This window comes from Talpa europaea, assembly GCF_964194135.1.
Source record: "Talpa europaea genome assembly, chromosome: 12".
Taxonomy (NCBI): Eukaryota; Metazoa; Chordata; class Mammalia; order Eulipotyphla; family Talpidae; genus Talpa; species Talpa europaea.
Window position 1 is genome coordinate 46,879,389 of NC_140079.1, and position 17,474 is coordinate 46,896,862.

Consider the following 17,474-nt stretch of genomic DNA (forward strand, 5'->3'; position numbering starts at 1 on the left):
CCTGTGGACAGGGAAATGAAGGGTGGGCAGTTTCCACAGGGAGAGGGCCTGAGGACAGGTGGGTCTGGAAGGCAGGTAGGTGCTATGGCAGCTCCAAACACAGCCTTTCCACCTGCTCCACATTTACCGGTCCCGCCTGCCCTTCCCATAGACCCTGCAGCTGTCAAGCTAGAGAACTTCCCCATCCATGCCATCACTGGGGTGTTGAAGCTGTGGCTCCGGGAGCTGCCTGAGCCCCTTATGACCTTCGCCCAATATGGCGACTTCCTCCATGCTGTTGGTGAGTCTCATGTGGGCGGATGACTGAGATAGGGGTATAGAGCACCAAGTGCTTGCTGTGACCAGCCAGGGAGGCGAGACCACCCTGTCATCATCGAGAAACTGATCCTCGAAGTGGCCAGCTGACCTTGAGTCCCAGTCCTGGGGTGGGTGGCCTAGGGCCCTTGGAGAACTGATGCCCTGGGCCCTCCTAGAGCTACCAGAGAAGCAGGAGCAACTGGCTGCCATCTATGCCGTCCTGGAGCACCTGCCTGAAGCCAACCACAACTCCCTGGAACGGCTCATCTTCCACCTGGTCAAGCAAGTGCCCCGCCCCCCTCCCCTCACCTGCCACCCACTCTGTGGGTTGGGGTCCCCGGGCCAGCATTCTCTGATGGTCCTACACCAGAATGTTGACCTGTGTTGGCAAGTCAGGCACCTTTGGCTGCAGAATCGGGCATTTCCCTCTTCCCAGTTGTACGACCCTCTCCCACAGCCACCCAGAGCTCAGAATGCCTGGCCCCCGGCCACTCTTAACTGCAGCCTTAACTGCAGGGTGGCCCTGCTGGAGGATGTGAACCGCATGTCACCCAATGCACTGGCCATCGTCTTTGCACCCTGCCTTCTGCGCTGCCCTGACAACTCAGACCCACTGAACAGCATGAAGGACGTCCTCAAGATTACCACGTGAGTATCTCGTTACGACGTGTGATGGCAGGATGAAAAAGGATTACTCAGAGTCCATGCGCAGTACAGTATGAGAAACCTAGAGGGACTACACCACAGAGGTGCAGCCCAGCTCCAAGGGCAGTCTCGTTTTTATTTAGAATTAAGCAGATGATTAAAAAAAAGATCAAAGAAGCAGGCAAACAGGGAATGCACAGTGTGTGGGGGACATGTAACCATCTGGCCCCAGCCAAGCCTGGGAAATCAGGGAGACAGTCATGAGAAGGCTCAGTGTTTTTGCTATTCTAACCATAACATCTATTGCTGTTTTCAGCATGTATAGATCCTCATACCAGGACTTTTGCCCTGAGAGGTTCCTTATCTCAAACTTCCCCTGTTCATATTCTGGATGAAAAGCACAGAATAGTCAAGACAGAATAATCAAGGCAAAGACGCAGAACAGTTGAGGCACAGAATAATCAAAGTTCCCACACATTTGGGGCCCCTGCCCCCAATAAGCTCAGCTGCCCAGGAAGGAGCCCCACAACCAATCAAGAGTTCTGGAACCCAGCAATGCCATAGTCCAGGCCATGTGTACATGTGGCCACAGAAAGATCAGAGAGAACAACTGGAAGCCAGCGTAGCTGGAGGCAGCCCTGAGTCCAGAGGTCCTGGGTGGACTTTGGTCACTTGGGTTTCTGCCCATCTTGCTCTCCCGACCTGTTCTAATAAGCACTTGCAACTTTTGCAGTGAAACAGAAGTGCTGGCAGAGGTGGTGTGTTAGGCATACAGGCTGCTGTGATGGGGAGAGCTCCCCTCAAAACGGAGGGGGAGACATAGCCCCAGCCTCGCCTAGCATCACGGGTTTATGCGCTGCCAGTAGCCATGTATCAGCATCTCTTCAGCAGCAAAGGCATCACTTCCAAGTTCTTTGAGGCCAAAGAACCAAACGAGGAGAAAACCCTCACCCCTCATCTCAGGGAAAGTGGCAGAGGGTGACAAGTGGCCCAGTATTTCTGCCTCAGGTGGCTAAGAAGAGCCAGCGGTAAATAGAAATAGGTTTATCAAGGTTTCTTCTTGCTCCCCAGCTAGCTTCAAACATCCTCAAAAATCTCAGGCATTTTCAGACATCAGTCACTAAAGGACATCATTTAGGTGACAATTGTAAAAATAAGAGCCTGAAAACACGTTCCCCCAGCCACGCTAGTTATGGTTAATATGCAGTGACAAGCAGTGAGAAGAGCCTGCAGTAGCCCTGACAGTGGCATGGTGTTGACAGACTTTTCTTCCAGCCTCTTCTAGCACATTCTGTGGTTTCTGACTTTTGTTTCCCTCCTCCCAGTTGTGCGACCCTCTCCCCACAGCCACCCAGAGCTCAGAATTCCTGAACCCTTGTTTGTTTGTTTGTTTGTTTTGTTTTACATTTTAAAAGAACTGGTTTATTTAGAAAAGGGAAAATAGAGAGGCACCTGCTTAATCACAAGCGGGCATGAGAGCTGCCTGGTTCTTAATGCTGCCTGCTGATGGGAACCTTGAGTCATGGCTGACTCCCCCAGTGCTGACTCCAGGCTGCGTCTCTCCATTACTGACCCCAGCAGACCAGTTCTCTCCATTACTGACTACTCCATGCTGGGTCCCTCTCCTAGTACTTACCATTCAGGGCTGCTTCTCCCAGTACTGACCACTCAGGCTGGCCCTGAGCAACATGCCACAGGTCTCAGCAAACCTTCAAAAGTCCTTGTGGCCAGCTACCTGCTGCCCCTGGACAAACTGCCTAGCCTAACCTCTGTAAGGCAGGGTAATCCCACCCTGCAGGGTGGCAGTGAGGGGCCAATTCACTCTTACCCACCATTACTGTACTTCTTCTTTCAAACAAGGAGGCTCCTAGCATTGAGGACTCAGGCTCAGAGAGGTAGAGTGAGCTGCCCGAGGTCACACAAGTAAATGTGCCAAGATGGAAGCCACTGTCATGTCCCTGGCCCTGCTTGGTCTTTGGTCTCTACCCGGGCCACCATTGCCCTGGTGTCCCTAGACTCTGGCGCCCAAATCAGCCATCCAAGAGTAGTCAATGACTGGCCCCTCTATGGGTCTTTTCCACAGATGTGTGGAGATGCTGATCAAGGAACAGATGAGGAAATACAAGGTGAAGATGGAGGAGATCAGTCAGCTAGAGGCTGCTGAGAGCATAGCCTTCCGCCGACTCTCCCTGCTGCGACAAAATACTGTGAGCACTCGGGGGCGGGGTGGGGTGGGCTCTGTGGGGATGGACAGGGCTGCACGAGTGGGTGGAGCCTCAGGAAGTGATCTGGGAGCCGGGTGTCACATCTCGACTCCACAGGCTCTTGGCCACAGGCAGTGTGGGCAGGAGCCTCATGGCAGCATACTTGATGGCGAAATCCTTGCCTTGGCCAAATGACCACCATCCTTATTGAGCCTCATGCCAGCTGTCCCTCTCAATGGGTAGTGGAGGCCTATGATCCCCTTGGTAGTAGTAGTTTGGGTCATCCTCCATCCCCAGCCCTTATGGTGGGGGCTGGGGGAGAAAGGGGAGTTGGTCCTGGGCCCCCATGGGAGGACCCTGTCCTTGGGCATACATGGTGCAGGGTACCGTGTCGTAGTTGTGACCTGCTGTGATTCATCTCTCCCCCAGCCATGGCCTCTCAAACTGGGGTTTTCGTCTCCCTATGAGGGGGTCATGGTATGTACACATAACAGTGGGCTCACCCTGCAGGTCTCCTGGTGCGGTGCATGATGGGGTTCCCTTGGCCCCCCATGGGTCCTTGTAGGATAGAGGAAGCATGTCCTAACTTTCTGAAAATGCATGCTGGGAGAGGCCTATTGCCTGCTGACCACCTGTGCTGAAAACAACTAATCAACCAAGCGCTGGCCACTCAGTCCCTGTGGGATCCCTGGAGAAGCCTCACTTGTCCACATCCAAACTAACCTCCCCTGGAGCTGTTCATGGACCTGTGAACACTAACCCTCACCTGCCCAGGGGCACTGGCTAGACTTGTTCCACTTCTCTGTTTCAGAACAAGAGCACCAAGACCCAAGCAAGCAGCAGTGGCAGTGGCCCAGAGGAGCTGGAGGTGCTACCAGAGGAGGAGGTAGCCGGCGGCGATGAGGACCGCGAGAAAGAGATCCTCATCGAGCGAATCCAGTCCATCAAGGAGGAGAAGCAAGTATCCCCCTATTCTCCACCCACCTTTGTTTGTGCCAGCTGACCCCATCCACTGCCCCCTCCCCATCCCCGCCCAAGGGACATAGCTGTTAGAGGGCTGGCTGACTAGGTTCAGTCCTGGCATCCAGTACCCACCTTGCAGGGTGCTGCTGTCCTGAAATTCTACCACAAAGGCTTTTAGTAGACTGTGCTTAAATTCCATGCTTGACCACAGGGAGCCACAGTATCCCTCCTGGCCTGGTACTTTCATGAGGTAGGGTTTCACTATGAGACATCCTTGGACATCTTGATGCCCTCACTCCCAGGGAGGATATCACCTACCGGCTGCCAGAGTTGGATCCTCGGGGCTCCGATGAGGAAAACCTGGACTCAGAGACCTCAGCCAGCACCGAGAGCCTGCTGGAGGATCGGGCTGGGCGGGGGGCCTCGGAAGGTCAGTATTAAGGTAGCGTCTGCTTTTTTCCTTCCTGTGTCCACCCCCCGGCAGGCCCCAGGGCAAGGGTCCATCTGCTGGTCCTGAAGCTGCAGTAACCCTGCCATCTATCTCTCAAAAGGGCCCCCCGCATCTGTTGTCCCCTGCCCCAGTGCGCCCACCCTGAGCCCCCTCCCCGTGGCGGCTACCCCTCCGAGACGAAGGCCGTCATCTTTCGCGACGGTCAGAGTGAAGACCCCCCGGCGGACCCCCATCATGCCCACGGCCAACATCAAGATCCCACCCGGCCTGACTTCCCACCTCCCTGGCTGGGTGCCAGGCACTCAGGAGGCTGCTTCCCCCGTGAGGCGCCGAGAGCCACCTGCCCGCCGCCCAGACCAGGTACACTCTGTGTATATCACGCCGGGTACTCACCTGCCGATGCAGGGCATCCTGGAGCCCCTGGACGAGGACAGCCAGCCACCTGGGGCCAAGCGGAGGTACTCAGACCCCCCAACCTACAGCCTGCCCCCCACCTCGGGCCAAACCAATGGCTGAGGGCCCACAGCTGTCAGAGTCCACACATTCAGTGACCTGGTGCCAGAGCTGGGTGCCAGAGCTCCAGATCCAGCATTCGGCTCGCCGAGAAGGATCCGGTATGCAAGTGGCAAAAGCAATGAGAGGTGGACACCAGCTCCAACCAGAGTCCAGGCAGAGAGAGCTGTGCTCAGCCAGGCCACCCTTGTTGAGCCCCCCCACGTCGCACAGACATGCCTGCCCAGAGCGTGAATCACAGCAGGCGGTCTGGCATCTCCCACCTCCCCTTTTATATGTTTTCGTAACTTCCTTTGTGTGTGGTTTACATAACTTTAAACTGTAACAGCCTTAACAGACCAAATTGTTTTTTATATGTGCCTGTACAAACTTTTATATTAACGTCCTGCATTTCCCTTATATCCTGGACATGAGTTTCAGAGCAAAGCCCACATAGCTGGCACAATTTGGAGACTTAAACCTGTGCTGTGGGTTACTCTGTGGGGGCGATCCTCAGGTTAGGACCCTACATACGGGCTTTGAACATCTGGCCAGCAGCTACCTAGCCAACATATCTTCAAGGGACCAATGGGCCCTTCTCTGGGGACCAAGGCTTTTGGCTGGAGCCAGGACACAAGGCGGGAGCCAGCTGCCACCTGGGGCACCACAGACCTCGCATCCCAGGGAATCTCAAGTGTGGCCCTCGCTTCTCAGTCCACTATGCCCTGGACATGGGACACTGCCCTCGGCACTGCCTGCCTTATGTGGCAGAACAGGAGTTGATGCTCAGGACTCCACCCAGTGTGAAAAAAAAACTGTCGTTGGACTTCTTTACAGAGACGCCACCCAGTATGTAAAACAAGACTGTCATCGGGGGTGGGGGGGACCTCCCTGGTGGTGCAAGGGGTTAAGCACCGCACTGTGAGGCAATCCGCAGCTTCTGCAGCACAGAGTTCGATCCCCTGCCGGCCAGGGAGCTACCCACATGGCACAGCAGACCTCTCCTATCTCACCCACTGCTCCCCTCAGCAGTGTCTTTCAGTCAGTCCACCTGTTCTGTGCCCTGCTCTGTCTTTGGTGAATCCTCTCACCCTCCCTGCTGCCCCTCCCCCCCGCCACCCCACTCCCCCGCATCTCTGGCCTGTTCTTGTATGCATTAAAAAAAAAAAAAAAAAAAACACGTTTCATCGCACTTCTCCACGGAGACGGCACTAAAACAAAGCTCATCATTGGACTTTGCTACGGATAATGGAAAGGTTCCAGAGTGGGGATCCCCTCTCTCAGGCTCAGCCCACCCAGACATGTCTGGGATGAGGGGCACCCCACAAACCATGTGAAATAAAAAGTGCCTAAGAGGTGTTTGCATGCAATTATTTTTTCACATTAGCTTGGGGGCCAGTAGAGAGGTGATATAATCAGCCACGTGGAGCACAGGGTTGGGAATGGTTGTGCCCCTTGTCAGGAGACTCCATCTAAGTCCTCCAGTAAGCCTGCCATTGGAATTTCATGCAAACATATTCCTACAACCAAGGAGGCAGGCTTCCTGGGGGTATTTGTTTATTGATCCAGAAAAATGGGGGAGCAGAGAGTTCCTGGGAAAGTCACATTCAGTGAGGAGAGCCATTGCAGCATGAGTTCTATCCCTGGCTGGCCAGGAAGCTACTCACATGGCGCAGTAGACCTCTCCTATCTTGCCCTCTGCTCCCCTCAGCAGTGTATTTCAGTCTTCCTGTTCTGTTCCCCACTCTGTTTCTGGTGAATCCGCTCACACACACCCCCACCTCCTCACCTCTGGCCTGTACCCCAGTTCTTGTATGTATAAATAAATAAATCTTAAAAAAAAGAAAGAAAACATAGTGTAAATTTCATTCATTGATTATGAAAGGGAGAAGAGGGCCTCCCTGGTGGTATAAGGGGTTAAGTCTCAGCACTATGAAGCTATCAGCAGCCCTGGTCAGGAGGCGACCCACATAATGCAACAGACCTCTCCTGTCTTGCCCACTGCTCCCCTGAGCAGTTTATTTCAGTAGATCTGCCCGTTCTGCTCCCCATTATGTCTCTGGTGAATCCTCTAACCCCCTGCACCTCTGGCCTACACCCAAGCTCTTGTATGCATAAATAAATAAATCTTTTAAAAAACATGAAAGGGGGCCTCCCTGGTGGCTCAGGGGGCTGAGCGCAGCGCTGTGAAGCTGTCCGCAGCCTCTGCAGCGCAGGTTCGATCCGGCCGGGCAGCGAGAATCCCACATGGTGCAGATCTCTCCAATCTTTCCTGCTGCTCCCCTCAGCAGTGTATTTCAGTCTTTCTGCCTATTCTGCTCCCTGCTCTGTCTCTGGGGAATCCTCTCACCCTCCTGCATCTCTGGCCTGTACCCCAGCCCTTGTATAAATAAAATTTAAAAATAAATATAAAAATAGGGGAGCAGAGCGCGTTCATGCTCTAGAAGAGACAAAGAAGTCTCTCACAGGGAAGCAAACAGGACTCAAAAAGGGCGGGGAGAAGGGGCGGGGCATGCAAGGCTCATCTGGCAATCTTGGTCATTTCACACATTTCTTTGATTTAGTTAGATTTAGTTTCAAGAAGTCTTGGGACCCATTCTTTTCTTTGACACTCTGAGAACCATTTTTTCATTTTGTTAAAGGTTAACTTGAAAAACAACATAAGCCCAAGAAGCGCTGTTATCTAGAAGTGGAACATATGGCGGCCTGACCTGGTGACCGTGACTTACACAATTCATTATGACCCAGCACATTCCTTCCTGAGTACCAAGAATTTGTCAAACTCTAAGTTTCAATATACTTTAGAAAAATACCTTTCAATGTGTTTGGGGAAAGTTGTGTTTAGCGGCGTGGTGACAGAAGTTTGGATGGGCTCCTAAGCCTTGGATTCACAAGGCCCAGGCCAGGGCCTCTTCACCAGGAGAAAGCAAAATAACGCTGCCTGGATGCAGGAGAGCTCGGTGTGCGAAGAACCCTGACAGAGGTGGAGTGGGGAAGTTATTTTGAGCAGAAAGTAAAGAATAAGCAGAGGACGCACTGCACGTGGGTCCCACACCAAAAGGGCAGTACTTTTTTTTTTTTTTTAAGATTTATTTTATTTATTTATACAAGCACTGGGTACAGTCAGAAGCGCGGGAGGGTGAGAGAATTCACCAGAGCCAGAGCGGGGAGCAGAGCAGGCAGAAGGACCGAAGTACACTGCTGAGGGGAGCAGCGGGCGGCAGGAGAGGTCTGCGCGCCATGTGGGACCCTCACCCGGCGGCCGGGGATGAACCGGCGCTGCAAAGGCTGCGGGCAGCTTCGCAACCGAGCGCTCAACCGCTGCACCACCGGGGAGGCCCAAAAGGGCAGTACTTTCAAACCTTGGGTAAAGGGTTAAGATGCTCACGACGAAAAGCAAGAGATACATCTCTAAGTAAATATGGACGCGACGGCGCCCCGTCTAGAAACAAGATGCTACTTCCGCCCCAAACAAATATGGGAAGGCGAAGGAATGGGAGGGAGTGTGCACCCGGAAGGAAGCCAAATGAAAGCACTTCCGCCCTCCCTGAACATGGCGCCGGCGGAAGGAGCGGTGTGTTGCCGGGCGGTGATGACAGCGTCGAGACTGGAGCTGAACCTGGTCCGACTGCTGTGCCGCTGCGAGGCTATGGCAGCAGAGAAGCGGGACCCAGACGAATGGCGTCTAGAGAAGGTAAGGTGAGCCCGCGCTGTCGCGTAGAGTTCGAGTCTCGGGAGACAGTGATCTGAATGTACAATCATCAGGCCCTGCTCCCTCGTCCCACCTTCCACTTTCGCCACGCCCTTTCCTGTTAGCTCCCCCACGTCCACCTGCAGCTCCGCCCCGCCCCTGGAGGACGGCTCCGCCCCGCCCTGCGAGTTCCGCCTACTGGGCGCTTGGCTCCTCACGGTTTCCAGCCCCGCCCTTCATAGGCTTCGACCCCGCCCCTCATAGGCTCTGACCTCTTTGAGCAGGAAAGAGTGAGGGAGGGCCCAGCTAACACCCCACTTTCCCTCCCCAGTATGTGGGGGCCCTCGAGGACATGCTGCAGGCCCTGAAAGCCCAGGCCAGGTGAGTACTGGCATCCGCAGAGGGTTCAAATCCGGGTTGAAAAGCAGTGGGACAAGTTCTGTTAGAGGATGCCCTGGGCGCCAGTCCCTGCTGGGATCCTTGCCTGAACTGGAAACAGGTGTTCTTTTTCCTTTTCTCACTTTGCAGTAAACCAGCCTCAGAGGTGATCAATGAATATTCCCGCAAGGTGGATTTTCTGAAGGGGATGCTGCAGGCAGAGAAGCTGGTGAGCAGGGGCACCCTTAACACTCTCACCTGGATGGAGAAAACTGTGCTTCTGGTGACCTTTCTTTCTTCTGCAGACCACCTCTTCAGAGAAGGCATTAGCCAACCAGTTCTTGGCCCCTGGACGCATGCCAACTACAGCCAGGGAGCGGGTGCCTGCCACCAAGACAGTACATCTGCAGTCACGGGCACGGTACACCAGCGAAATGCGGAGTGAGCTGCTAGGCACGGTAGGGCCCCCTTCCTGGTCCCTGAGAGCCCTTCTGTCAGGAACAGGAGTTCAGTGCCTGGGGCAACCAGAACAACAAATAGTCAGGTGCATGGGCCCTAGGAGCCTCAATAGCTTCTGCTCTGGGCCATCAGACAAGGCTTCCCAACAGAGGGACATTGTGACCAAGGTTCTGCTAGATAAATAGGAGTTTGTTTCAAGGCAAAAATGTCACATGTTTGATTAAACTCCAAAGTTGGCCCACAGCAAGGTTTGGTTCCTGCCTAGCCACAGTGTTTGGGTGGTTTATTTGTTTTTGTTTCTTTCAATCTGTAAAACAGGATGACAAGTGCCTTTCTAAACCCTTTGAAAGATGAACTGTTGTTACCAGTTATTGGTTTCTTTTAAAGATTTATTTTTTATTTATGCATACAAGAACTGGGGTGCGGGCCAGAGGTGTGGGAGGGTGAGAGGATTCACCAGAGACAGAGTGGGGAACAGAATTGGCAGATTGACTGAAATACACTGCTGAGGGGAGCAGCGGGCTAGTCAGAAAGGTCTGCCCCGCTGTGTGAGTCACCTCCCTGAGTGGGGATCAAACTCATGCTGCAGTGGCTGCAGATAGCTTCATTGTGCTGTGTCTTAACTCCTTGAGCCGCCAGAGAGGCCCTGTTGTTACCAGTTTACAGATGAGGAAACTGAAGTTCAGAAGTCATGTATGGGGCCTCCCTGGTGGTGCAGGGGTTAAGCACAGCACTGAAGCTATCCACAGCCTCTGCAGTATGAGTTTGATCCCCGGCCAGCCAGGGAGCTACCCACATGGTGCAGCAGACCTCTCATGCTTCGCCCGCTGTTCCCCTCAGCAGTGTATTTCAGTCAGTCTGCCTGTTCTGCTCCCTACTCTGTCTCTGGTGAATCCTCTCACACACCCTTATTCCCCGCACCTCTGACCTGTACCCTAGTTCTTGCATGCAAAAATAAATAAATCTTAAAAAAAAAAAAAAAAAAAAAAAGCATTTATGGGAATTGCTCAGGACCCTGACTCTGGATCAGTGGGGAGTTTCTGAAGATAAAAAGGACAGATTTGGGGCCATGACAATGGTGGGTGGCTTCATGCCTGTCCCTTTTTCCCCACAGGACTCTGAAAGAGGTGAGTTACCCTGAGTAGAATAGGACTCAAGGCCCATCTGCCTGGGACAAGACCTGTATCCTTGCTACCCCACATCTTTCATGCTTCACCTGGCTCCCATAGGGGTCTTCTGCAGCACAAGGAGAGTGTTCCTGGGAGCATCACCAAGTTATACCTGGGGGTGTGGTAAGGGGTAGGAAGGGGAGCAGAGCAGGTGGCCTCCAGAAGAATACAGTGGGACATTCCCAGCCCACAGGACCAAGGCTAGGTGAAAGAGAAGACCTGGGGCTTGGAGGAACCAAATGGACATGGGGAAGACTTCCTAGAAGAAAGGGCCTTTGAGCTAGAACTTTGCAGCATGATCAGGAACCTGCTGGGAAAGTAGAAAAGATGGGGAACAGCATAGGCAGCAGACAGCTCACAGGCAATGGTCAGGAAGCTGGAGAACAGAAAACCAATTCTCTCCTCCCACCTGGCTTCTTTTGCTTCCAGAGCCCAAACTGGATATGAGGAAAAGAATGTGAGTATATCGCACCTTTGGGTAGTTTTGGGAGCAGGGAGGCTGGACAAACCATGGGCCACAAAGGCACCACCACGGGGATCTAAACCAATAATCCAAAGCCACTTCCAGGTGTGCTGTTCCTAGAAACTAATGCAAAGAAGGGGAGCCCCAAGCAGGGCAGTAGCTAGAGCCATAACCTTGGGGTTTCTTTGGAACATGTCAGTCTCTTCCCTTCTCCCAACCCATCTTATGCCTTTCCATCTATCCATGTGTGGGGTCAGTGGGGTGTCAGGGCCCAGACCAGAGAATGAGAAGCAGTCGGCAGCCGAGCTAGACCTTGTCCTGCAAAGACACCAAGACCTCCAAGAGAAGCTGGCAGAAGAGATGCTAGGCTTGGCCCGGAGCCTCAAGACCAACACTCTGGCTGCCCAGAGTGTCATCAAGATGGACAATCAGGTATGAGGGCTGTGGGAACTCTGCAGCCTCTGCTATAGAAGGCAAAGGAACACTGTAGGTGGGTCTTAGCTGGATGAACAGAAGTTTGGTAGAAGGAAAAAAAAATGGCATTCCCCACAGAGGAAAAAGCACCAAGGGCAAGAGGAGCAAACTTGCTCCAGGGTGGAAGGGAGAGACAATACTTGGCCCCAGTCCTATTGACACATCCTCTGCCTCACCCACAGACCCTTTCTCACTCACTCAAGATGGCTGACCAGAACCTGGAGAAGCTGAAGACAGAATCAGAGCGGCTGGAGCAGCACACACAGAAGTCAGTCAACTGGCTGCTCTGGGCCATGCTCATTATTGTCTGTTTCATCTTCATCAGCATGATCCTTTTCATCCGCATCATGCCCAAACTCAAATAAAGGCCTGATCCAACCTACATTGTCTGTTCTCTGTCTGCCCTCCACCCCTGTCCAGGGGTGCTCTCTGGGGTGGGTGGCAAGATGGGAGAGTATTTGGAGGTTCCTGAGAGCCACAGAGAGTACATGAGCAGAAGGGGAAAAGGTCAGGATAGTGAAGGAAATAATTCAGCAACCTCCCATTTCCCCCTATACCTCCCCTTCGCCAGACAAGGCCAGGCTCCAAGAGCTCCCAGTCTAATAGAGTTGGCGCCTGGTAAGGCCAGGGTGACATCTGGACATGGGGGAAGAGTGAGGCTGTGCCTGCAGGTCAGCCTGGAAGAGGGGGCATTGGCATTGGACCTTTCTTGAAGGTGGTGACTTGGACAGGGCTCAGCCCAACCACAGCAGTAGCCTGAACTGTTGGGACACTACAAAGGCTCACAAAGTCATATAACTAATAAGCAAGGGTCTGTGGAGGGGCCACCCTGCCTATGTCATAGTCTTATCACTTCCGATAAGAATAGGGTATCTTTGTTAGGACCCTTGAAGGGGCCATGAGGTGGGAGTTGCAGGAGAATGGTGGGTTTCAGGCTCTATTCACCCCTTCTCCAGAAATTGGGGGCAAAGCCTGTGAGGAAGGTGAACCAGGAAGTTCAGGGTGATGCTCCCAGACTCAATGGGACCACGAGCGGGCATTACAGGGATATTCAAGGTGGAGTCACATGGATCCCCACTACCATGAGTGCAAAACCACAAGGCAGAGCTTCTTAAAGCTCTGGTGGCAGCTTTTTAATAATAGATCATGAGGGCCTCCCTGGTGGCACAAGGGGTTAAGACGCAACCTCTGAAGCTATCTGCAGCCACTGCAGCACGAGTTAGATTCCCGGCCTGCCAATGAGTAATCCACATGGCACAGCAGACCTCTCCTGACTCGCCCACTGCTCCCTCAGCAGTGTGTTTCAGTCTGACTGTTCTGTCCCCACTCTGTCTCTGGTGAATCCTCTCTGGCCTGTACCCCAGTTCTTGTATAAATAAATCTTTAAAGAAAAATAATAGATCATGAGTCTCACACCTGAGATGCAGAGGTTCAATGTGCCACATAATATTTTGATCGACAAGGGGACCATATATACAATGGTGGTTCCAAAATCCTCAATGCCTGATGACATGTAGCTATCTACTATAACACGGGCAGCAACCTCCTCCAGCTCCCAGAGCTGGCTCATCACCCTCTTAAGACTAGAGCTGTCACACTGCTTATTTCCCATCTCACATCTCTTTATACTATCATTTTCCTTAGTGCCTTTTTTTTTAAAAACAATGTTGCTTTCTTGGGCCTCCCCTGGTGGCGCAGTGGTAGAGCGCTGGGCTGCAAAGCTGCCCGCAGCCTCTGAAGCACCAGTTCGATCCCCGGCTGCCAGTGAGGGTCCCACATGGCGCGACAGACCTCTCCTGAGTGCCCACTGCTCCCCTCAGCAGTGTGCTTCGTCAGTCTGCCTGTTCTGTTCCACGCTCTGGCTCTGGTGAATTCTCTCACCCTCCCGCGCTTCAGACTGTACCCAGTGCTTGTATAAATAAATAAATAAATAAATCTTTAAAAAAAAAAAGAAAGAAAGAAAGAAACCAATGTTGCTTTCTTTTTTAAAAAGATCTATCCATTTATGCATACAAGAACTGGGGTGTAGTCCAGAGGTGCGGGGCTTGGGGAGAGGGTGGTGAGAGGATTCACTAGAGACAGAGTGGGGAGCAGAACAGGAAGACCTACTGAAATACACTGCTGAGGGGAGTAGCGGGCAATTCAGGAAGAGGTCTGCTGCACCATGTGGGTTAGCTCTCTGGCTGGGCATCAGACTTATGCTGCAGTGCCTGATGATAGTCTGACAGTGCCAACGCTTTAACCCCTGTGCCAACAGGAAGGCCCCTTTGTGCTTTATTTTATCTTTTTTTTTTAAGATTTATTTATGCATACAAGAACTGAAGTACAGGCCAGAGGCACGGGGGTGGGTCAGAGGATTTACCAGAGACAGTGGGGAATAGAACAGAGAGACTGAACGAAATACACTGCTGAGGGGCACAGCAGGCAAATCAGGAGAGGTCTGCTGCGCCATGTGGGTCACCTCCCTGGCCGGGGATCGAACTTGTGTTGCACTGACTGCAGATAGCTTCATAATGCTAACACTTAAACCCTTGTGCCACCAGGGAGGCCCCTAAATTCACCTTCTGTATGAAAAAAAAAAAAAAAACCTGCTAAATGTACTGGTAGGTCCCATTTAAAACAACAGAAATGAAACACTACTTAGTTATACAGGAAATCAACAATAAAAGAAATGCAAGTAAATTCTAAACTTTTTCAGTTATTAAATGCAGTGAGATTTATAAAACTTTAAAAATACTCTTGAGGGAATCCAAGATAACACCAGGGCTGACAAAATTGTAAGAAAACCAGCAATTCTCTCACTGTCGGTATAAGCATCAATGGTGCAACCTGAACAACGTGAGAACATCCTCCCAAATTTTAAACCACCACAAGTTCCCTTTCCCTAGGGAAAGACACTTCTAGGAATTGACCTGACAGGCAATCCTCCCACAGGTAACCAAAGAAATTTGCACGTGAATAATTTTTGCGGTATTGTCTGTAGTGAGGAATATATTTGTGCTTGTTTGTCAATTTCCCCAGGAGACACAATTAACTGCTCCCTTTGGTCCCAGAACAGGGTGGGTAAGAAATTCATTTTTTAAAAGATTTATTTATACAAGAACTGGGATATAGGCCAGAGGTGCAGGGGGTGAGAGGATTTACCAGAGACAGAGTGGAGAACAGAACAGGCAGATGTACTGAAAATACACGCTGAGGGGAGCAGTGGGGGAGACAGGAGAGGTCTGCTGTGCCATGTGGGTCAGCTCCCTGGCCAGGGAGTAAACTCCTGTTGCAGTGGCTGCAGATAGCTTCAAGAGCTGCCTCTTAACCCCTTGGGCTACCAGGGAGGCCCAGAAATTCATTTTTGTCTCATGTGTCTTTTCCATTATTTTAACTTTCCAAACCTGTCTCTTACTTATTTAAATAAATACTTCTTTTTTAAAAAATTATTTTAAAGGGCCTCCCCTGGTGGTGCAGCGGTTGAGTGCTGGGCTGCAAAGCTGCCCGCAGCCTCTGCAGTGCCGGTTCGATTCCCAGCTGCCGGAGAGGGTACCACATGGCACGCAGACCTCTCCTGCTGCCGGCTGCTCCCCTCTGCAGCGTATTTCATCACTCTGCCTGTCTGTTCCCCGCTGTGACTCTGGTGAATCCTCTCACCCTCACGCATTTCTGACTGTACCCAGTGCTTGTATAAATAAATAAATCAGTATTTTTTAAATTATTTTAAAGATTTATTTATTTATGCATACAAGAACTGGGGTACAGGCCAGAAGTGTGGGGGTGAGAGGATTCACCAGATACAGAGTGGGGAACAGAACAGGCAGATGTACTGAAATACACTGCTGAGGGGAACAGCAGGCGAGACCGGAGAGGTCTGCTACTCTATGTGGGTCACCTCCCTGGCTGGGGATCGAATTCTGTGCTGCAGTGGGTGCAGATTACTTCATAGTGCTGAGTCTTTTTTTTTTTTTTAAGATTTATTTATTTATGCATACAAGAGCTGGGATACAGGACAGAGGTGTGGGGGTGAGAGGATTCAAAAGAGGCAGTGTGGGGAACAGAACAGGCAGATCGACAGTGCACTGCTGAGGGGAGGAGGGGGCGAGACGGGAGCGGTCTGCTGCGCCATGTGGGTTGCTCCCTAGACGGCCAGGGAATCGAACTCGTGCTGCAGTGGCTGCGGACACCTTCACAGGCTGCGTCTTAACCTCTTGCGCCACCAGGAAGGCCCAATAAATACTTTTATATATATATATAAATGGAGGGAGTGGGGAGGTTGACGTTCAACCGGCAGATTAGGGTCACTAACTTTCCAGCCTCAGAATAGCCATATGTGCACAACCTCGCTGAGAAGACCGCGGTTCTCGTAAACGCTGCTGCTGTTATAGGACAGGGAGAGGGGCAGCCCAAACCCCGCAAACCTGCCTATTCTACATGGGTTCTGCCATCCGCCGCATCAACACAAAACATAGGAGACTTTAATGGGAAGGAACTTTAATAAAACTAGGAAACAATACAGGTAAGGCTAAGAGTCTAGTTTTTAAATGAAGTACCCAAAGTTACCCATCCCCTCGTGGGTAAAAGTCCATCCAAATGGGATTGGCCCAGAGCAAGGCCCCAAAGCCTGCCACAAGTCTAAAGCATCTTCCAGTGGGGACCCACAGCAAAGGGTCAGAAATAACCAGACAAGCCCGGAAGGAAAAGAGCAAAATCAACATCAAGATAAAAACTGCCATGGTCACCTCTCCACGGGTCTCACCCACATCTGTGTCACCCAGTCTACGACCAAAAGACAAGCACAGTTTCTTCACGTGTCTCTGGGCTCCATGCGCCTCTTCCAGGTCTCCTGGCTCCATCCTGCTTCCTTCCTCAGTCTCTTCTGCAGCTTCTTCTCTCCCTGCTCAGCTCCACCCTTCCTTGGGTGGGGCAGGGAACCTGGAACCTCCCCCTTTCCTGGGGACCACCCTCGAAGCCTCCACTGGCCACATTTTGGCACAAGGTTGAGTTGGCTCTTCCAACCCGTTGAGATCCCTACAGCTATTCAGAACTTGAAAAAACAATAGTGCTAAAACTGGTAGCTTCAAACAGCTCCATTAAGGAAGCGCTGCGTAAGTCTTGGTGGCCACTGAGGTGTGGATGTGGTTTTACGTCGGCGAGCTCATAGGCAAGTGTGCCATTAGCTATAACGTTTGAAGACCTATCTTTTACATCTGATTATATTTGGTTTATTGAGTGTTCTGGGACCAAGCGTGATCAGACAGGTATCTGAATAAGATACTGTGTAAAAAAAATTAACTGGTGAGTAAAGAGATAAGTCCCCCACAAACCACTCGGTTTTTCGGGGTGAGAGGGGCTCCAGACACGCAGCTGACCCCCGCCTCCCTCAGCCTGGAGCCGGCACGTCCTGGGCAGGGACCACTTCCGGTACGCTCAGGCCCCGCCCCCGCCGCAGCCCCGTCGGTGCCGCCAGACCCCGCCTCTCCCAGCGGAGCTACCCCGCCGTAGGGTTCCGCCTGCAGTTAGCGCACAGCTGGACGCAGGCGCCTCTCCGGGAACGAACCAGACTCTGAGCTCCGGACGCTGGGACAGGTAACCCCGGGCGAAAGCGGTTCGTGCGGCGCGCAGCTGGGGCGCAGGTGCCGGAGGGCTTCTCGGGGCGGCCCCCGTCGGTTTGTCTCGCCCCGCCGGGCGCGGCCCGTAGCGCGGGGTTTAACGGGAGCAAGCCCCGCGATGCGTGCTGACGTCACCATTTGCGTAGCTCCCTTCCGGGATCCGCAGCCTTGGGGGCAGGGTCTGGGGTACCTTG

General features: G+C 52.4%; 2 protein-coding genes across 2 annotated transcripts in view; both read left to right on the forward strand.

Moving 5' to 3' along the window:
- The window catches only part of MYO9B (myosin IXB), a gene marked incomplete at its 5' end in the record, with an annotated part of 70,272 nt that extends 65,108 nt beyond the window's left edge, over positions 1–5,164 (forward strand). Inside the window, 8 exons of the mRNA XM_084250019.1 lie at positions 152–280; positions 474–579; positions 814–945; positions 3,026–3,149; positions 3,576–3,623; positions 3,958–4,107; positions 4,416–4,539; positions 4,661–5,164. Coding sequence (XP_084106145.1) covers positions 152–280; positions 474–579; positions 814–945; positions 3,026–3,149; positions 3,576–3,623; positions 3,958–4,107; positions 4,416–4,539; positions 4,661–5,076 — 1,229 coding nt within the window. The 3' untranslated portion in view covers positions 5,077–5,164. The remainder of the gene's footprint in view (positions 1–151; positions 281–473; positions 580–813; positions 946–3,025; positions 3,150–3,575; positions 3,624–3,957; positions 4,108–4,415; positions 4,540–4,660) is intronic.
- A 3,441-nt stretch (positions 5,165–8,605) lies between these two features.
- On the forward strand, positions 8,606–12,059 carry USE1 (unconventional SNARE in the ER 1; the record flags this gene model as incomplete). The annotated part of the gene is made up of 9 exons (XM_084250020.1): positions 8,606–8,751; positions 8,869–8,962; positions 9,075–9,124; positions 9,272–9,350; positions 9,427–9,579; positions 10,695–10,707; positions 11,047–11,206; positions 11,470–11,644; positions 11,869–12,059. 9 exons carry the CDS (start codon positions 8,606–8,608, stop codon positions 12,049–12,051), a joined length of 1,053 nt encoding a protein of 350 aa, XP_084106146.1. The 3' UTR covers positions 12,052–12,059.
- Positions 12,060–17,474: the final 5,415 nt, after the last annotated feature.